Here is a 19,063-nt window from a genome sequence, read left to right on the forward strand (position 1 = left end):
AGGAGTACAGAATGGTGCTGGGGCAGTCATGGTATTTGGACTGAGCTGGACTGGAGGAGTGTTCCCAGGCTGAAAACCTTTGCTCACTGTCCTGTTCTCCCATTTCCCAAGGGCGTTAGAGCCAAAACAGCCTCTGTGCTCCCTGGGTTGGTCAGCTGGCAGGGGGTGCAGCTCCTTGGAAGGTGATGGCCAGGAGCAGTGCCCCTCAGTTCTACCTTGTTTGATTCTCTTTTAGAAGACTGAGCACCTGCCTCTTCCACTTCACTCTCAGCAGCACCAGCTCTGTCCCCAGTCCTGCAGCATCAGAACTGCCTGGGATCATCGCTGTTCCCTTTCCTTGCCCATCTGCTCCTTCCTCTCCTCCAGCTGAGCAAAGTGCAGGTTTCAAAATGGGACTTAGAGCGAGTGGACTTTGCTTTCCCCAGGGCTGGGCCTGCCTTGAGATGGGTCACGCGCCCACGGCTTTGAGCTGCAGGGATTAAACCAGCGGTGAACTCCACGTCCAACCAGCGGCCGGCCCCTGTCAGGACTCCGGGTGCTAATCCAGCCTGATGGTCCATGCTCTTGCTCACAGAGGTGTGTAATCAGCCTTTATTTTTACAGCTGAATCAGGAAAATGTGGAAGGAACAGTTCAGACCAGCAGAAACCCTTTCTTGCCTCTTGTGCACAGGTAAAAGATGCAGTCAAGGAACTTTGGACACAAAGGTCTGTGGCATTGATCGGCTTTATCATCTTAGCCATGAGAAGATGAGGCTCCTGCAGGGCACGTGGTCACTGCCATCCCACCTTTGCAGCAGGAGTAGAACTTGGTGCTGCCTTGTCTCTCATTTTCCTCCTTCCCCCTTGTTTTCTATTTTTCTCTCTTTTCCTCCAATCTTTTCTGGACTGACCAAACCATAGCTGCAGCAGCAGTGCTGCCCCTTGGAGCTCCCACCCTGCATCCCACCTCTCAAAGATACAGCTGCATGTTCAGAGCACAGACATACTGCCGACGGACATGACAATTTATTGCAAATATTTCAGAGCAACACAGACATGCAAGGAAAGAGCTGCTGCACTGGGGCACAGCATTAGCCACGACAGACTTGGCTATGGGGGCCTCGCCAGGGATGCTAACACAGTGTCACCCATCAGTGATGGTACCACGGTGTCACCAGCAGTACAAAGTGCTGCCCGCTGCTTGTTGCCTTCCCATGCTTGCTTGGTGAGTGCTGCAGGGAAATCTGCTGCTCCTTAACAGAGAAAAAGTGAAGCAGACACGCAGAGGAAGGAGAGAAACCTGCAGAGCTGCCGTAGCAATTAGCAAATCATCCTGTGAAACAAGCAGGAGCCCTCCCTGCCAGGGGAAGAGCCACGAGGTGCACAGGCACAGCACCCTAAGGGCCTAGATGACCAAGTCTGCATTTTTGGGGTGCAGGTGGTGCCCCCTGGGCAGCCCTGGGGCAGCAGGGCCCTGGTGGCAGGCGGGGGCCAGCGGCGTGTCGGTGCTCGTGGCGCGGGCGCTGCAGGCGAGGAGCAGTCCTCCAGCGGCCAGGAAGGCTCCAGCAAACCACCCCAGGAAGGTGGCCTCCCCAAACTCCCACCTGGGCACGATGTCGGGCACAGTCTCGTCCCAGAAGTCGAGGACGGTGTTGTAGGCGACCCAGGAGACCGGCACCAGGGTGGTGATCCCTGCCAGGCCCAGCGTGGCTCCCCCGCCAAGCAGGAGCTGCCGCTTTCGCCCGGGTTTGTCCTCGCAGGTTCTCCAGCCCTCCAGCCCCAGGGCAGCCAGGAGGCAGCCCAGCAGCCCCAGCCCGTTGGAGAGGCACATCAGGAGGCGAGAGATGCGCAGCTCGGGGGGCAGAGCCAGGAAGGAGCCGTGGGCTTGGCATTCAACCACCCCCTCCTCCTGGGTGATGCAGACCTGCCAGAGCCCCATGTTCCAGACCTCCAGCTCGTTCAGGTCCAGGTTGAGGTTCTTCCAGAGCGGCACGAAGGTGGTGACGCAGGAGCTGATCCATCCGAGGAGAGCCAGCAGCATCCCCCCGCCCTGAGCCTTCGCCCCCCAGCCCCCGGCCATGCCGTCGCCGCCCCGCGAACCTGCGGGCCCGGATTAGCCGCCCTGAGCGGCGGCCGCGGGCATTAACGCTTGTGGAGCTGCGTCCGCCCGGCCGCCGGCCGCGTCTGCCGCCCGGGGAGGGCGAATTCAAGCCTGTTCCTCCAACGCCGGGGTGTGGCCACGGTCGTTTTTCAGCTGTTGTTGGTTTTTCCATGCTAAAAGGAGAGCCCGGCTCAGCAGGAAAAGCCGGGTGCATCCCCGCGGTAACTCCGGGCTGGGTCCCGCCGCTGCCTCGCCGTGCCCAAGAGGGTTAAGCCAAAGCACGCAAATCCTCCGAGCCTTGGCCACCCCGGACCGAGAGCCTTGGCAGGGACAGCGATTCTCGGCAGCAGCAGTTCCAGCCTCGGTGGGACACGGCTGGCACCGTAGCACAAGATGCAAGGCAGCAGAGAGGTAGAAAAGCATCGGGCTTTTCTCAGGAGTCGGTGGCCCTGATCCTCATTAGGTCGTTAATTAAATATGCAAAGGAGCCTTGAGGGCTGCGTTGAGAATAGGGATGTTCAAGGGAGGAAGCAGGTTTCAGATGGGCCCTTCTCACAGGTGGGCATTGATCCCCCTGTCCTGCACCCAGCACTTCACCAGCACATGAGACTCGTGTTGTCCTGATAGGAGACACTGATGCAAGCACAAAGCTGGGGAAAACCCATGTACATCAGCTTGGTCCGATGGAAGGTGTTCCTGTGGCAGGGGGCTGGAGCTGGACTGATCTGTAAGACCCTCTCCAACCCAAACCGTTCTGGGATTCTGGGATTCTATGAAAAGGATGAAAAGAAGCATCAGGAAAATCCCAAGTTTGTGCTGGCACTCGGCCCCCATCCTCCCCCACGTGCACTGCCTCCGCGGGGTCCAGCTTGCAGATTCATCTTCCCTGGGAGATTAGCGACTAATCTCTCCTTCATCCGCCGTCTTTCTTATCTGTATCGGGAGCCAGACTGGAAATTACTGAGTCCTGCTGGTCCCGGGGTCCAGCGCTGGTGAGTGTCGGGAGGATCTTTGCAGGGGGCTCCTGCAAGGAGGGGCGAGGGAGCACGGAGCACGTTCAGCATAGAAGCACAGACCAGGCAGGAGAGAGGGGATGTTTTCCAGCCCTTGCTGACCATCCCGTTCCCAAGAGCAGACAGGGAGCATCATCCCGACGGCAAGAGCAGGGAAATCCGCTGGGAAACCCCTCCTGCTCCTTCCCCCAGGCATTGGGGCACCTGCTCCTTCCGATTAAATCGTCTCAAGGTAATTGTGCCTGTCATTGAGACAGATTAACGGGTGACCTTCTGCCGCTGGAGCAGGATTGGCGGCCGCCGCCGAGCTCCCGGTCCTTCTTTCCCTCCCACTGGCCGCGGTGGCACAGCCGGGCCGAGGATTCCCGTCCACAGCCGGTGGGAAGATGCCCGGCAGTGGCCGGGGCGCAGCGGGAGCCACAAGCCGAGAACGACGCCTGCCGGGCCGGCAGCCGCTCTGCCTGGACATGAGGTGGGTGTCGCCTGGGGTCCGGGGAGCCGGCAGGTTGGTCCGGACACTGACATCTCCATCGCCGTGCTGAGGACCGCTGGTGCCGCTGCTCTGCAGTGGCAGGGGATGCTCGAGGGAGGCAGAGCGCCAACACTCCCACCCCATCCCCACCCCTACCCCCGCAGGTCGCTGCGCTCCGGGTTGCGTTTCCAGGGCCATGAGCTCCCATCGCGTCTCCCCATGGGCACCGGCTGGGCTCAGCCTGTCCCGAGGAGCCCGGCTGTGGGATCTGCCTCTCTCTCATAGGCTGTCCTTCCTCCGCACCTAGGGGCCATCCATTTCTGCTCGGAGCTTCTCAGAGAACCCACAGCTACCGCCACGGCCTGGAACAACCGTGGGATAGTGCCGTAGGCGCTCACCCGGAGCTTGCCGGCTGCCGGGGCTGCTTCCTACCGGAGACGAGTGCCTCCTTCCCCGGCCTTGCAATGCAATTATGGCCCTTAATGGGCTTAGCCATCTGGAGCCAGCCCGCAGGCACCCCGGCACCGCTCCGGAGCTGGGACAAGCGTTGCTGGGCAAGGGCGCTCCCCCAGACCCTGGCCCCTGGGGATGCGGAGCGGGGCCGGAGCCCCAAGCCGCTTTCCTGTCCGAAGTAACTCCCGCTTGTCTCCCCCCGGCAGGACCTCGCGCCCAGCCCGGGGCTGAGCCGCCGCCCCGGCGCGGCCATGGTGCTGCCCTACGCCCGCAACAGCGGCGGCGCCGGCGGCTGGCCGCCCCCCGAGGAGCCCCGCGGCCGCAGCAACTCCATCCCCCCGGCGCAGACCCCCACGGCCAAGCACATGCTGGCCTACCTGCCCCGGCCGCCCGCCGACACCAGCCGCTACGGCACCTTCCCGCAGAAGGTATGGCTCGCCCCAGGCTCCGGGGCATCCTCGGCACGCGGTGCCGCCGGGTGCTCGCGGTTCCTGTCCGAGGCGATTTCTCACCGACGGGCTCCTTTCCCCCCCGCAGCCCGATCTGCCGGCCGCCCCCGGGGCTCCGGTGGAGGACGGCGGGCAGGTAGCGGCCGCCGCCGCTGCCAAGAGAGGCGCCGCCATGCCAAACTACCCATCCGCACCCCGTCACGGCGGCTTTGTCCCCGGTGAGCCGTCCCTGCCGCCGAGCCGCGGGAGCCTGAGCACCCAGCAGCACCGCGGCCGCCCCTCCTGGTGCCCGCCGCCCGCCCCGCAAGAGGCGGCTGCCCGCTTCTACCCGCTGCATGCCCTGAGCGTGGCCAACATCCCCAACTCGTCCCGCGGCAAGACCTCCGCCCGCAGCTCCACCGCTCCCACCCCGGAGGGGCTGCAGGGCCGGCGCTGCAAGCTGCTGGAGGAGGACAGCCCCATGGCCCAGGCCGGCCGGCGGCAGCGGCAGCGCTACGTGACAAAAGTGGGCAAGTGCCAGGTGAATCTGGGCAACATCCAGGACAAGAAGAGGTTCCTCTCGGACATCTTCACCACCATCGTAGACCTCAAGTACCGCTGGTTCCTCTTTGTCTTCATGATGTGCTACGTCGTCACCTGGGTGGTCTTTGGCTTCATCTACTTCCTGGACGCCTGGGTGCGTGGCGACGTGTGGCACCAGGGCGATCCCGAGTGGCAGGCATGCATCGAGAACGTGGACGGCTTCGTCTCCGCCCTGCTGCTCTCGGTGGAGAGCCAGCGGACCATCGGCTACGGCACGCGGATGGTGACGGCCAACTGCGCCGAGGGCGTCATCCTGCTGATCGCCCAGTCCATCGTGGGCTCCATGATCGATGCCATGATGGTCGGCTGCATGTTCGTCAAGATCTCCCGGCCCAAGAAGCGCGCCCAGACCCTCATCTTCAGCAAGAACTGCGTCATCTCCCTCCGGGACGAGAAGCTCTGCCTGATGTTTCGTGTGGGGGACCTGCGGGAAAGCCACATGGTGGATGCCAAGATCCGGGCAAAGCTGATCAAGTCCCGCCAGACGGCCGAGGGGGAGTTCATCCCCCTGGAGCAGTCGGAGCTGAACCTGGGCTATGACACGGGCGAGGACCGTCTGTTCCTGGTGGAGCCCCAGATCATCTGCCACGTCATCAACCGCCACAGCCCTTTCTGGGACATGTCAGCCGAGTCACTGCGCCGGGAGCAGTTTGAAATCATCATCATCCTCGAGGGCATCGTGGAAGCCACAGGCAAGTGGTCTAGAGGAGTCAGGGTGGAGAGGGGGGGCTCCCCTGGGCTCCTGGAGATGCCGGGCAAACCCGGGCCCAGGAGTGACATCTGAGCAAGAGAGGCTCGGGGTCCTGTGTGTCTCCAGTGGGCCGTGGGTGACGCAGGGCTGGAAGCCCCTCGCCGTGGGTGATGCAGGGCTGGAAGCCCCTCGCCGTGGGTGATGCAGGGCTGGAAGCCCCTCACCCTGCAGGCTCAGGGGGCTCATTGTGGCACCCGGCACAGCACAGTCATGTTCTTGCTGCAGGAATGACGTGCCAAGCCCGCACCTCCTACACGGAGGACGAGATCCTCTGGGGATACCGCTTCGAGCCCTGCATGTCCCTGGAGAAAGGCGCCTTTCAGGTGGACTACAGCCGCTTTGAGATGACCTTTGAGGTGCAGACGCCAGCAGCCAGCGCCAAGGAGCTGCAGGAGCTGCGGGAGCTGGAGCAGCAGGAGCACTCCACGCTCAGCCTGTACTGGGACCAGCTGGTGCAGCCGTGCGCGCTGCCAGGGCCCGGCGAGGACGCGCTGCTGGGGCTGAGCATCCCCGGGAGCGCGGCCCAGGGCGGCCGGGACGAGCCAGCACAGCGGGACTGCCCCGCCTGAGCCCCCCCGGGCCCGGTGCCCCACGCCAACAGTGCCATAGCCCACCCTGCTCTGTGGGCTGAACGCCCCCCGCTCCCCCAGCTGCAGCCACAGGGCAGTCTTTAATTCTTTTTGTTAAGTTGTTCTTTTGTAACAAGGAATACGAGGCAGCGGGTGAGTAAAGGCTGTTCATCACAAAATCACCCAACTGTCAGCCACGTTTGTTCTGGGGGGGCCCTCGGGGTCTGGGCAAAGAAGAGGCAGAGCCCAGAGCCCCCCAGTGCCATGGGCTCAGTCCTGCACCACCTCGTGGACCCTGACACAGCCCCCCAGCACCCCAAAGTGCCCCCAGTCCCTGCCCCAGGACTCCCCCAGCAGGGAAACATTGCAGCAGGCTGGTGCTGCTAGAGGCTGGACACGGTGTAGTAGAATTAAATTAATATTGTCACAGGAATAACACCACTGGAGTCACCTGCAGCACCTGGCAGGGCAGTGCCTGAGCCTGAGCCAGGGACCTGGACTGAAAAAAAATCAATAAAATCTGTGTATGCAGGATCTGGCTGGGCTGAGGAGCCTCCCTGTAGTCCCCAGTCAGCTTTGCCTCAGGGGGTTGCAGAATAACCCCTTGGATTTAACCCCTTTTGTCCACCTTTGCCTCTCGTCTATCAACCTACCTTTGTATCTCCCCACAGAGTCTTGGGCAGGGTATTTTCTGACCTCACCTCAAATCTGTCCTGCCCAGAAGGGTGTGAGGGGAGGGATGGAGCAGCTGGGGAGGTCCAGGGGTCAAGGTCAGCCCAGCACAGGAGGGATGCATGGGGATGTAATATAAACATGTACATCACTGTCCCTACCCCGCACCCCCTGCAGCCCCAAACCCCCTACAAACACAAAACTCCCTGCACAAGAAAAAGTTAAAAAAAAAAAAGGCCGCAAACAAGTGTTTGTAGGTGCAAAGTTAATAAGGGTCAATATGCACATTGATCCAACATAAAATTGTGATTTGCCTATTAAGCAGTTGATTTACATATCATTAATATTCACATACAGGCCACTGTGCGAATAACAAACACAAACTGGGTTATCACACACACGATCATGTTTCACAGCATGGGACATGCTTGGGTCCCACCGAGCTGGGCCGGATTCATGTCCCTGTCCCTGTCCCATTCCCTGTCCCGTTCCACTTCCATTCCCATTATTCCCATTCCTGTCCCATTCCCATTCCCACTATTCCCATTCCTGTTTCCATTCCTGTCCCATCCCCATCCCCATTCCCATCATTCCCATCACCATCCCCATTCCCATTATTCCCGTTCCCATTCTTATTACCTTTATTCCCATTATTCCCTTCCCCATTCCCACTATTCCCATTCCCATTCCCGTTCCCGTCCCCGCGGGCCTCAGGTGTCGTTCCACGTCCCGGCCGCCAGGAGTCGCTGCCGCCGCTCCCGCCCGAGCTCCCTAAATCCCGCCCCTCCCGTACTTCACTTCCGGCGCGTCGCGGTGACGTAAATCGTTGTGCGACGCGGTGACGCGCAGACCTCTCCGGCGGCGGCCCAGGTGGGAGCGGAGTGGGAGCGGGGCCGGGTTGGCACCGGAACGGGAGTGGGCTGGAACCGGAGCCCCCGCACCGAGCGGGACGAGCCCGCCGTGCCCGGGGGGGAGCGGGCTCGGGCCCTGACGGCGGCCCTCCCCGCAGCCTTGCCCCGGCTCACCCGTATGGCGCGGCCCTGAGGGGAGATGACCGACCAGGAGAACAACAACAGCATCTCCAGCAACCCCTTCGCCGCCCTCTTCGGCTCCGTCGCTGCCGCCAAGCACTTCGCTGCCATCCAGAAGCAGCAGCAGCTGCGGCAGCTGACAGGTGCGGAGGTCGAGGCTGGCGCTGGGGCAGGGGCTGGCCCTGGGGAGGGGGCGAGGCGGTCCGCTCGACAAGGGCTGTCCCCCGAGACGCTTAGGGCTCTGTCGTGCAGGCGAGGAGACGTCCATCAGCCAGGATGACTCCGACAACAGTGTCTCCGAGAGCCTGGACGACTGCGACTATTCGGTGGCCGAGATCAGCCGCTCGTTCCGCTCGCAGCGAGAGCTCTGCGAGCAGCTCAACATCAACCACATGATCCAGAGGATCTTCCTCATCACCCTGGACAACAGTGAGCCCAGGAAGCCCCGGTTTGGTGGGGTGTGGTACAGGCTGGGGCAGCTCTGACAGGGGAGGGGACAGCTGGGAGGGGACAGTGCCGGGTGCTGGGGCTATGCTGGGGACAGTCCTGCCTGCAGGTGGAACAGAACAGGTCCCTCTGCCCTTCCCAGGTGACCCCAGCATGAAGAGTGGGAATGGGATCCCGGCACGCTGTGTGTACCTGGAGGAGATGGCCGCAGACCTGGATGACCAGGACTGGCTGGACATGGACAATGTGGAGCAGGTAGGGACTGCCTGGGGCCATCTGCAGGCTTTGGCCTCTGGATTGAGTTTGTTTCCTTAGAAAGTACATATGATATCCCAAATCCTTTTCCAAAACCTGGCACAAAGCTGCCACTTATTGTTTGGCTGGAAAAGTCTATGAGATTTTTGGGATATGAGACTGAGAAAAGTGTAGAATTTGGGGAATCCAGCCCTTCCTCCTGGAAGCTGCAGGAGTTTGCTGCCCTGTAGGTTTGTGTGGGTGGGAAAGGGAAAGAAAACCAGAGAATTCAGTCAACAGTGTCCACGCACACTCTCATCTTCATTTGAAGTTGTATCAGTTGTTCCTGCTGAGGATTTCAGTGGAAATGGTTTCTGGTGGGGGTACTGTTGTTCCCTGAGGGACTGGAGGGTTTGCTCAGGCCAGAAGCAGCTGAGGGTTCTCACTGCATTTACTTAATGAGGGACAGGGAGAGCTCTTCCCAGCAGGAGCCAATTAGGCTGTGTGGTGTGGAGCTTCCTGCTCTGGAGGGATCAGCTTTGTGCTGGGCTGTGTCACTGTGCCCTGTCCTTGCTGGTGCCCAGGCCCTGTTCACCCGCCTGCTGCTGCCGGAGCCCGGGAGCCACCTGATCCACATGACCTGTGCCAGCAGCCAGAACCTGTCAGCCGACCGCGACGCCGGGGAGAGGCAGATCCTGCGCTACCTCTACGCCTGCTTCCGCAGGGCCCGCGAGGAGGTGGGCCAGGCAGCTCTGTCCCCTGCTCTGCAGTGCCCCAGCTGGAGCTGCGGTGCCCCAGCTGGAGCTGCCTTGTTCTCCTTGTCAGATCACCAAGGTCCCCGAGAACCTGCTGCCCTTCGCCGTGCGCTGCCGCAACCTGACGGTGTCCAACACCCGCACCGTGCTCCTCACCCCCGAGATCTACGTCAACCAGAACGTGTACGAGCAGCTGGTGGACCTGCTGCTGGAGACACTGAGGGGGGCACGTAAGTGCAGCTGGGCTGTGCCACAGTGCTCACTGTGCCACTGCCTCAGTGCTGCAAGGCTGCCCTGCAGCATCCAGGGGTTGGGTGAAGCTTTGGCTCCCCTTGCTGGGGGGTTGTGTTTGGGTCGGTTTGGCTGTTGGAGCACTGTGAGTAAGAGCCTTGTATCTCCTGCCAGAGTTTGAAGACATGACTGAGTTCCTTGAGGAGGTCATAGAAGCCTTAACGATGGATGAGGAGGTGCGCACATTTGGGGAGGTCATGGTTCCCGTGTTTGACATTCTGCTGGGGAGAATCAAGGACTTGGACCTCTGCCAGATCCTGCTGTACACATACCTCGATGTGCTCCTGTACTTCACAAAACAGAAGGACATAGCCAAGGTGGGTACTCTGGCTTAGGTAGGAGCTTTTTGCAGGGGCACATGAACAAGACCTGATCTGCAGAGGTCAAACCAGCAGTGTGGTGTAACAACACCCAATGTAGTCATACCCCTCCTCTCCCTTCTCATAGCCTGTCACAAACCCATCAGTTTGCTAGGGTTTTTTGCTAGGATTTTGGACAACTGTCAGCATGTCCTGATGTGTTCCCCAGGTTTTTGCAGGCTACATCCAGCCCAAGGATCCCAGCAATGGACAGATGTACCAGAAGACTTTGCTTGGTGCCATTCTAAATATCTCCTGCTTGTTGAAGACCCCTGGCGTGGTGGAGAACCATGGCTACTTTCTGAATCCATCCCGATCCAGCCCACAGGAGATTAAAGTGCAGGAATCCAACATCCATCAGGTGGGAGAAGTGGGGCAGTTCTGCTTCCTGTGGTGTTAGTGGCCTCTCATTGCTTGGGGATTCAAAACATGGTATCAGGGCTTGAGTTCCACTGCTGGTTCAGGAATAGCCTGCCTTGCAACTAGGCATGTCCCAAAACTGCTTTGAATTCTCCTGCTGGAGCATGGAAACAGTTTTGCCGGCTGTCTTGGGTCATTATAACCCAAGTCTTTCTGCCTTATCAAAGTTGCCTGAGCTTTTGGAAAAAGGGTGGGTGGACTGGTGGAGCAGACCTCAGTAACTTGAGGTGCTACCTGGAGATCATCTACCTCAGGTGTTGCAATCACCAGGGAGTAGTTTTCAGTGCCTGTCCTGTAATTAAAACACTAATTGATTCACCAGTTGAGAAAGTGACAGGCAACATTCTCTCTCATTATGCAAGTAAATTTCTTCCTTAGAGGAATACCTAGGAATACCTAGGAATTCCTTCCTAGGAATGTTCCAGTAGGTCAGGAGTGAAACATGAGGATGCAGGATATAAGTACAGGAGTGAACTGGGGTGCGGAGGTCATCCCTGAGAGGGGCTTTCCCGCTTAAGGGTTCTTTCAGGCTGTCAAAAATAGGCAAATAATTTTGGATTTACTCCGTATGAGAACAAATTGTCTCATCTGTGCTTTTGAGGACATCCCTAATTGTTGTTTTGTGCCAGCCCCAGGATCTGACCTGCTTGTAACACCTGTGTGTGATGGGTGATTCATGGGGTATCCTGAAGAGCAGGAAAGGGTCTGATAGCAGTGATATCAGAGAGGCAAAAGAACAACTCCCAAGGACTCATTCAGCTGTGTTCTGTTTCCTCTAACAGTTCATGGCCCAGTTCCATGAGAAGATCTACCAGATGCTGAAGAACCTGTTGCAGTTGTCACCAGAGACGAAGCACAGGATCCTCTCCTGGCTGGGAAACTGCCTCCATGCGAATGCAGGCCGCACCAAGATTTGGGCTAACCAGATGCCAGAGATTTTCTTCCAGATGTACGCCTCAGATGCCTTCTTCCTCAACCTGGGGGCTGCCCTCCTGAAGCTGTGCCAGCCCTTCTGCAAACCCAGATCTCCAAAGCTGCTAACCTTCAACCCTACCTACTGTGCCCTGAAGGAGCTGAACGAAGAGGAGAGGAGGAGCAAGAACGTACACATGAAAGGTACACCTAAGCTTTGGGGACTAAGGCAATGGGAAAGGGGATCTCCTCAGTCTCCACTTTACCCACTAGTGCCCTCTCAATAAACCATTAGGGTTAGGGAGAATTAGAAGTGTGACTAGGGAGGAACAAGAAGAGAGCTGAGTACAAATAAAACACTGCCAGTATCACCAGGAGCCCTCTTGTGTCCTCAGGAGGGACCCTCTCAAGCCCCCTCCTCACCAGCACTGTTGCGTAGGACCTGATGCAGAGATGCTTTTCCTTACAGGATTGGAAAAAGAAACATGTTTGATCCCTGCTCTGAGCGAGCAAGAGCCACAGTTTGCGAACAGCTACAACCTGGTGACAGAAAACCTGGTGCTCACACAGTATACCCTGCACTTGGGGTTTCACAGGTACTTGCTTTCATTTCCCGTGGGGCTGTTTTCCACCCATGTACCGCTATGCACATTTCAGTAAATATTCTGAACACAGGGTGGCCAGCTGAGCTGCTGCTTGAACTTCAGCCTGACTGACTGCAGGAAGAAATTTTGCTCACGTTTTTGCTAATCAGGATATACTCAGGCTTTAAGCAATCATTGTGGATTTTGATTCTCAAATCCCCTTGGCTTTCTGCAAGTGTTTTATCCTAATAAAGGAGTCTTGCAGGCTCCATGTTATTTATAGACACCCACAGCCAAGTGCTGGATATTTGTAGGTTGCTCCATTCCCCCTCTCCTTGGGGCAGGAGCCTCATCCAGGTGGCAGAGCACCTGCCCACTGGGAGTGTATGTGAAACAGCAATGTGAGGTAGCTGTCAGCTTCCAGGAGAGGATTTTCTGGACACTAAAACACTCTGTTTTGCACGACTTCCCTCTGCAAATTGTTGCCTAGATACTGTGAGGTCATGGCTGATCCAAGCAGAGTCCCCTTCTGGTTTATTCTCTAAATATAGACATTGACAAAAAAGTTATTATGCAAGTGGCTTGTTGCTGGGAAACTGAAGTGTCACCTTGCAAGCATCTCTGGGCCGTGTTGGATCCCTGACCTCAGTGACCCAAGGGAGCTCTGCCATGTCCCCAGGCCACTCTGCAGGTGCCATGGTCCCTCAGAGGGTCTTGTACCCTCCCATGTCCTGCCAAGCCTTTCCCCAAGGCTTCCCATTGCCAGAGTCCCAGACAGGGTACCCACGGAAAATTATCTGAATCCACCAGCACAGAACAGTCTCCCACCAGCTTCTGCATGGGTGAGGCAGGATGTCTGTCTGTCTGTCTCCTGAGCCCCTCCTTGCCTCCTTTTCCGGGCAGGTTGCACGACCAGATGGTAAAGATAAACCAAAGCCTTCACCGCCTGCAAGTGGCATGGCGAGAAGCTCAGCAGAGCTCCAGCCCCGCTGCTGACAGCCTCAGGGAGCAGTTTGAGCGCCTGATGACCATCTATCTGTCCACCAAGACAGCCATGACAGAACCACAGATGCTGCAGAACTGCCTGAACCTGCAGGTGTCCATGGCAGTGCTGCTGGTGCAGCTGGCAGTGGGGAACCAGGGCAGTGAGCCGCTGGAGCTGACCTTCCCGCTGCCGCAGGTGGAGCACAGCGCGCTGGCCTACGTGCCAGGTGAGGCCACGGTGCTGCTCTGTGCCAGCACCTGCATACATGAGCACTGCAAGAGCTGCCTGAGCAAGTGCTTCCCTGTCCAGGGCAGGACATGGTGCCACCACCGACATTGTGCAGAATATTCTCTCTGAAGAGGATCTCTCTTGGGGCTGTTTGAGGGGCCATATTTAGGGTGGTGAAGCTGCTGACCTTTTAGAAGTCCTACTCATTTGCAAGTGGCAAGTTCTACATTGATTTAGTGTTTTCTCTATATGTAAACTCTTTTTTCTGGGGCCTGCTTCAGGATTCTTCCCCTGGGGGCTGTGTAGAAGTGTGTCATCAGCAGATGCTGGATTCACCCCAGAAGTGACCTGACTTGTGGGAGGGAAGAGGGGAAGTGAGTCCCAGGTGTTACTCATGCCATCAGACTGGGCAGATTCTAATACAGCTTTTTAATTAGCAATACTTAATCAGCATCAGGGTGGTGAGGGGAGAGTGGATGGGAGGCTGGAAAAGGGCAAGGTGAGCTGCCTGAGGAGGAGCTCAGCTACAATCTCTGTTTGCAGAGTTCTTTGCCGATAATTTGGGCGACTTCTTCATTTTCCTGCGGCGTTTTGCTGATGACATCTTGGAGACTTCTGCCGATTCCCTGGAGCACATCCTTCACTTTGTTACTGTTTTCATGGGTGATGTGGAGAGGTAGGTGCAGTGCTGGGTCCTTGTTGCAGAACTCCCGGGGTCACCAAGCAAGTAGAAATTCCAGAGCTGTCTTGAGGCTTGGTCTGTGCAGCTGCAAGCAGGTTGATCTTTTTGAAACAGCTGAAATATGCCTGCAAGTGGCACAAAGGGAATACAGGCCTGCCTGAGGCCACAGGCTTCATGAAAGGTTCAAATAGGATTTCGTGCTTAAATATATGTGTTCCCACACTCTCCCTTTGCCTGAGATTCCTCTGTGGCATGGTGTCTATGCAAGTCACTGCTGACCCAGGGCTGGTGATGGTTTGCAGCAATCTGGCACTCAAGCATGTATGAACACAGATCCTGGAGTGATTCCTGAGCAGCTCCATTCTGCACCATGGACATGCCATGCTGGATTTGCTTTGTTTTGTCTTGCAGGATGAAAAATCCTCACCTACGAGCCAAGCTGGCTGAAGTGTTGGAAGCTGTGATGCCTCACTTGGATCAGGCTCAGAGCCCGCTCGTCTCGAGCATGTTCCATCGCAAGCGAGTGTTCTGCTCCTACCAACATGCCGCCCACCTGGCCGAGGCACTCATCAAAGTCTTCGTGGATATCGAGTTCACGGGTAAGCACAGAATGGGAAGAGTTGTGTTCCCTGTGTAGCACCTGTGGGGGACTGTCCACTTGAAAGGTTCTTTGGCTTGTGCCCAGGTGACCCACACCAGTTTGAACAGAAGTTCAACTACCGCCGTCCCATGTATCCCATCCTGAGGTACATGTGGGACACTGATTCCTACCGGGACAGCATAAAGGTGAGGCGAGAGATGCATGCCTGAGTGTGCCATGTGGGTGTGCAGCTCACGTGGGGGTCACATGGGGGGGCTCCACGTCCTGCCATCGGGGCTGGGCTGCAGAATATGCTATTTGCTTTCTTTGCAGGCTCTGGCTGATTATGCCTCAGAGAACCTGGAGGCAATGAATCCCCCTCTCTTCTTGCGCTTCCTTAACCTGCTCATGAACGATGCCATTTTCCTGTTGGATGAAGCCATACAGGTAGGGCTGGGTTCATATTCCATGACCATCAGGTAAACAAGTTCTCACTTCCTTGGTGCAATACTGACCTCCAGAACAGGGCCAGCTTGCCTGGCTCTGCCTGGTGAGTCTCTGCAGTAAGTAGTATGCAGGAAACAATCCCAAGATGGAGTGGCCAGTGCCCAGGAAGAAGGGGTGAAGGCTGGAGGAAGGGTTTAGGGCCCTGTCTGTGGGTTACCCTTCCTTCCGTTGCGTTCAGGAAGCAGCTCAGAACCAAGAGGAGCAAAAGAGCTTTTTCAGATCCAACAGGAAGCATGCTGGGAAATCTGCCTGTTCGTAATCTGGATACACTCAGGCTTTAAACAATCACTGTGGGTTTTGATTCTCAAATCTCCTTGGTCTTTCTGCAAGTGTTTTATCTTAATAAAGACCTTTTGTCTCCAGGCAGTTTTCCTTTGGGATTGCAAGGGAATTTCAGGTGCTCTCGTGTCCCTGGTGTGTGTTAAATGTCTCTCCACTCCTTTCAGAGCTGCTGTTGCTGCTAGAAAGGGCTATTTTGGGGAGCTATTACCTGCTAGAGAGCTGATTGCAGGAAGGCCAGCAGATAAGATGGGTGATATGGATGTTGCCTGACTGGTTTTGAGTGTTTCTGGACCTCCTTGCTGTCGCCACCCACCCAAACACTCCATGTGTTCTGTCCTGCAGTACCTCAGCAAGATCAAAGTTCAGCAGATTGAGAAGGACCGAGGCGAGTGGGACAGCCTGTCCCCCGAGGCTCGCCGCGAGAAGGAGTCCAGCCTGCAGATGTTTGGTCAGCTGGCGCGTTTCCACAACATCATGTCCAATGAAACCATTGGCACTCTGGCTTTCCTGACTTCAGGTAGGGAAAATGGTCCCTCCTGCCTGCCAGGACCTAGAGAAGAGCCCTGCCAGGGTGTGAGCAGGCAGGAACTTGGTTTCAGTGTGGTCAGATGAGGATGGAATTGCTGTGAATCTGCAAGCTGTTGTTTTGCTTTCCAGAAATCAAGTCCCTGTTTGTGCATCCTTTCCTTGCCGAGCGCATCATCTCCATGCTCAACTACTTCCTGCAACATCTGGTTGGGCCTAAAATGGGAGCTTTGAAGGTGAAAGATTTCAGTGAGTTCGACTTCAAGCCACAGCAGCTCGTGTCTGACATCTGCACCATCTACCTAAACCTTGGGTAGGTGACGAGGGGAGTGAGCTTGTTGGGAGCCATGCAGGAGCCGTCTTGGTGATGCTGGGGGAGAAATGCTTAGTTACACTCGAGCTTTTCTTTAGCTTTGGGTTCTTTGCTATGGGAATGTGGCTGCTGTGGGGACTGTTTTGCAGCCCTGATAAATGGGGATCCTTAAACCTTTCTCTCACGTAACCTGGTGCAGGGATGAAGAAAACTTCTGTGCCACAGTCCCCAAGGACGGCCGCTCCTACTCACCGACGCTCTTTGCCCAGACCGTGCGGGTTCTGAAGAAGATTAACAAGCCTGGCAACATGATAGTGTCTTTTAGTAACCTGGCTGAGAGGATCAAGGTGAGCACTGGAGGGAATTCAACATACAAAAAGAGATAGAGCTGGTTCCCTGTGTCCTTTTCGCTCCATGTATTGCTGCATCTTTGCAGTGGAGCTGGATTTCTGGGAGTGGAGCTTTGGGCAAGGTCCAGCTGGGAGGGTTCCCTGCCTGCACAGACCTGTGAATGCTCCCTGGTTTTTAAAGAATGGGGAGGCTGAATCCCTCAGAGCCACGTGTGCTCCCTAGTCTCTTGCAGACCGGCAGCAGCAGGAAGAGGAGACATACGCAGATGCCTGTGATGAATTCCTGGATCCAATCATGAGCACTCTGATGTCAGACCCCGTGATCCTGCCCTCCTCCCGTGTCACTGTGGACCGATCGACCATAGCCCGACACCTCCTCAGGTGTGCAGCACAGCCCTCTCACCTTGATACTTTTGGGAATCTGTTTCACATATCCAGTGACTCTTCTTGGGCTCTCTCTTTTTTTTTTTTTAATCTCTAGCACCAGGAATGTCCAGGTAATCTCCTTGATGTTTTCTGTTTCAGTGATCAGACAGATCCTTTCAATCGGAGTCCCCTAACTATGGACCAGATCAGACCAAACACAGAGCTAAAAGAGAAGATACAGAGATGGCTTGCAGAGAGGAAAAAACAGAAGGAGGAGGAGCTGGAGGACACTCTGAACTAAAAGACAGGCTCTCATCTCTAAGCCTCCTGTCATGGGCAAGATCACAGCCATGCAGGGGTAACGGCTGGAGCTACCACCCTAATGATGACCACATTTAGTGCATTGCCACCACCTTTGGAGTCTCTCCTCAGACCTTCCCTGCCAGCCCTCGTTCTCTCTTTTCCTTTCAAGACTCTCTCTTTAATACTACGACTTCCCACTGCACTACAGCTTCGAGCCTCAGCCACGGGAGAAGAACACAGCCTCCTCATGATGTGGTGCCCTGGCTCTCTATTACTTGCTCTTTGTGTTGGCCACGTTCTTTTCCAGCAACACCAAAAGCCTCCCTCTGTTCTGTGTTTAAACTGTAACCATCTTTCACTTGGTGAAATGGAGGGGGCGTTTTTCTGACTTTTATGTGCCAGGGGTGTAGCAGGGTTTACTTCCCCAGTGAGTGTTGGGAATGGCAGGCGTTGGAAATTAAACACAGAGATCATCTTACAGCTGGTGCTGGAGGTCTGGCGGTGCCGGGAGCTCTAAAAAGCCTGTTTGGGCTCGGCGCGGGTATTTGCGAATACCGGCGCGGGTCTCGAACCCGCGGATCCGGCGCGGCCGCGCCCCGCCCCGCCCCGCCCCGCGCACGTGACCCGGGGTCCTCGCGGCGGGCTGCCCGTGGCGATCGCCGGTGCGCTGAGCGGCGGTGACATTGAGCGCGCAGCAGCGATGGCCAAGGCCGCGCAGGGGCTGGTGCAGCGGCTGGTGCAGCGCGGGCCGGAGCTGATCGGCGGTGAGGGGCGGCGCGGGGCACGGGGAGGGAGCGGGGCTGCCGTGGGGCGGGCTGAGGTGAGGGGAGCGACGGCGGGCCGGGGGGAGCGCAGGGGAGGGGATGGGGCGCGGGGCTGAGGGCAGCGGGGCCGGGGCCGGGCCCGGGCAGGCCCCGCGGGCTCCCGCCGCTGGGTAAACACCGTCCACTCGCTCCCCTTCCCGCAGCCGCCGTCACGTACTCGAAGCCGCGCTTGGCCACGTTCTGGTACTACGCCAAGGTGGAGCTGGCCCCGCCGACCCCCGCCGAGATTCCGCGGGCCATCGACAGCATGAAGGGCCTGGTCAGGGCCTTCCAGAGCGGCCGCCTGGCGCAGCTCACTGTCAAGGTACCGGCGGGGAGGGATGCGACACTGCCGGGACACAGCTCCAGCGGGAGCCTCCTACCCACCCAGGACATGCTCTGGTCCTGCCTGGGGAAGCAGTGGGAACTGTTCTCAACGGCACATGAAGCTCATGGAATCCAGGGGCTCAGAGTTTAAAGTGTTTTATTTTATTTGCTTTAATTCTTTCTGCCTGGACCAGGCTGTGATTGCTCCCCTCTGCTCCCAGGGAAGGGAGAATCCATAGGTGGCTGAATGAGCCCAGCCTTCTGGATCAGCTGTGTCATCGGTTGGCCTTGAAATTAGCGTGTTTCCCATGTGTGGGCTAAGAAATGATCCTTGAAAGGGCTGTAAAAAGCCAAAATCAGTAGCTGACGGTGTGCTTAATGCTGTAGAACATTTCTGCGATGGGACATGGGACATGTTGAGGGGTGGCCGAACACAGCAAACACTCTGCTCCGCTTTCTGGGTTTTCACCTTGAGAACTGCTGGAGGGCATGGATGTGGCGGTGGGAGTGAGGGAGGAGCTGTTGTGGGACTGTGGGATCTGAGCAGTGGCTTTTTCCTTTCAGGATGCACTGAGGAATGGCCTGGTGGCCACGGAGGTGCTGATGTGGTTTTACATCGGGGAGATCATTGGCAAGCGCGGCATCATCGGGTACAACGTGTGAGCACTCACCTCAGCAGTGCCAGCAGTGCTGGGTCTGTAATGGGGGCTGCAACAATAAAACTAGGAGCTGATCGA

At 57.2% G+C, this 19,063-nt stretch overlaps 4 protein-coding genes across 5 annotated transcripts; 3 read left to right on the top strand and 1 right to left on the bottom strand.

The window, feature by feature from the left end:
* Positions 1 to 943: 943 nt before the first annotated feature.
* CLDN25 (claudin 25) lies at positions 944 to 2,192 on the bottom strand. The gene has a single exon (XM_054647557.2). It carries the CDS (start codon positions 2,058 to 2,060, stop codon positions 1,386 to 1,388), a length of 675 nt encoding a protein of 224 aa, XP_054503532.1. The 5' UTR covers positions 2,061 to 2,192; the 3' UTR covers positions 944 to 1,385.
* A 1,244-nt stretch (positions 2,193 to 3,436) lies between these two features.
* LOC129129446 (G protein-activated inward rectifier potassium channel 4-like) lies at positions 3,437 to 6,552 on the top strand. Its single transcript, XM_054647288.2, has 4 exons — positions 3,437 to 3,566; positions 4,226 to 4,447; positions 4,557 to 5,742; positions 6,027 to 6,552. Exons 2-4 carry the CDS (start codon positions 4,271 to 4,273, stop codon positions 6,368 to 6,370), a joined length of 1,707 nt encoding a protein of 568 aa, XP_054503263.1. The 5' UTR covers positions 3,437 to 3,566; positions 4,226 to 4,270; the 3' UTR covers positions 6,371 to 6,552.
* A 1,229-nt stretch (positions 6,553 to 7,781) lies between these two features.
* Positions 7,782 to 17,674, top strand: UBE4A (ubiquitination factor E4A). Of its 2 annotated transcripts, XM_054647286.2 has the most exons (20): positions 7,782 to 7,912; positions 8,052 to 8,216; positions 8,326 to 8,502; positions 8,663 to 8,775; positions 9,339 to 9,491; positions 9,580 to 9,739; positions 9,915 to 10,117; positions 10,329 to 10,520; positions 11,362 to 11,695; positions 11,961 to 12,087; positions 12,979 to 13,286; positions 13,832 to 13,964; positions 14,382 to 14,569; positions 14,656 to 14,756; positions 14,884 to 14,997; positions 15,682 to 15,856; positions 15,997 to 16,177; positions 16,377 to 16,524; positions 16,751 to 16,908; positions 17,053 to 17,674. In XM_054647286.2, the coding sequence occupies exons 2-20, from the start codon at positions 8,093 to 8,095 to the stop codon at positions 17,192 to 17,194; spliced, it is 3,231 nt and encodes a 1,076-aa protein (XP_054503261.1). In that variant the 5' UTR covers positions 7,782 to 7,912; positions 8,052 to 8,092; the 3' UTR covers positions 17,195 to 17,674. The 2 variants fall into 2 exon arrangements, with proteins under 2 accessions (XP_054503261.1, XP_054503260.1); XM_054647285.2 differs by lacking the exon at positions 7,782 to 7,912 and having other exon boundaries at positions 7,922 to 8,216.
* A 125-nt stretch (positions 17,675 to 17,799) lies between these two features.
* Positions 17,800 to 19,063, top strand: ATP5MG (ATP synthase membrane subunit g). Its single transcript, XM_054647289.2, has 3 exons — positions 17,800 to 17,960; positions 18,164 to 18,324; positions 18,891 to 19,063. The coding sequence occupies exons 1-3, from the start codon at positions 17,897 to 17,899 to the stop codon at positions 18,987 to 18,989; spliced, it is 324 nt and encodes a 107-aa protein (XP_054503264.1). The 5' UTR covers positions 17,800 to 17,896; the 3' UTR covers positions 18,990 to 19,063.

The sequence above is a fragment of the Agelaius phoeniceus genome, chromosome 23, assembly GCF_051311805.1.
Source record: "Agelaius phoeniceus isolate bAgePho1 chromosome 23, bAgePho1.hap1, whole genome shotgun sequence".
Classification (NCBI taxonomy): Eukaryota; Metazoa; Chordata; class Aves; order Passeriformes; family Icteridae; genus Agelaius; species Agelaius phoeniceus.

Bases quoted from the DNA above. Each gene is read 5' to 3' on its own strand.
- CLDN25 (XM_054647557.2), bottom strand. From the start codon at position 2,060: ATGGCCGGGGGCTGGGGGGCGAAGGCTCAGGGCGGGGGGATGCTGCTG.
- LOC129129446 (XM_054647288.2), top strand. From the start codon at position 4,271: ATGGTGCTGCCCTACGCCCGCAACAGCGGCGGCGCCGGCGGCTGGCCG. The intron at 4,448-4,556 runs GTATGGCTCGCC...TCCCCCCCGCAG, and splicing joins ACGGCACCTTCCCGCAGAAG to CCCGATCTGCCGGCCGCCCC. The intron at 5,743-6,026 runs GCAAGTGGTCTA...TTCTTGCTGCAG, and splicing joins GGGCATCGTGGAAGCCACAG to GAATGACGTGCCAAGCCCGC.
- UBE4A (XM_054647286.2), top strand. From the start codon at position 8,093: ATGACCGACCAGGAGAACAACAACAGCATCTCCAGCAACCCCTTCGCC. The intron at 10,118-10,328 runs GTGGGTACTCTG...TGTGTTCCCCAG, and splicing joins AACAGAAGGACATAGCCAAG to GTTTTTGCAGGCTACATCCA. The intron at 16,909-17,052 runs GTGTGCAGCACA...TTTCTGTTTCAG, and splicing joins ATAGCCCGACACCTCCTCAG to TGATCAGACAGATCCTTTCA.
- ATP5MG (XM_054647289.2), top strand. From the start codon at position 17,897: ATGGCCAAGGCCGCGCAGGGGCTGGTGCAGCGGCTGGTGCAGCGCGGG. The intron at 17,961-18,163 runs GTGAGGGGCGGC...CCCTTCCCGCAG, and splicing joins CGGGCCGGAGCTGATCGGCG to CCGCCGTCACGTACTCGAAG. The intron at 18,325-18,890 runs GTACCGGCGGGG...TTTTCCTTTCAG, and splicing joins TGGCGCAGCTCACTGTCAAG to GATGCACTGAGGAATGGCCT.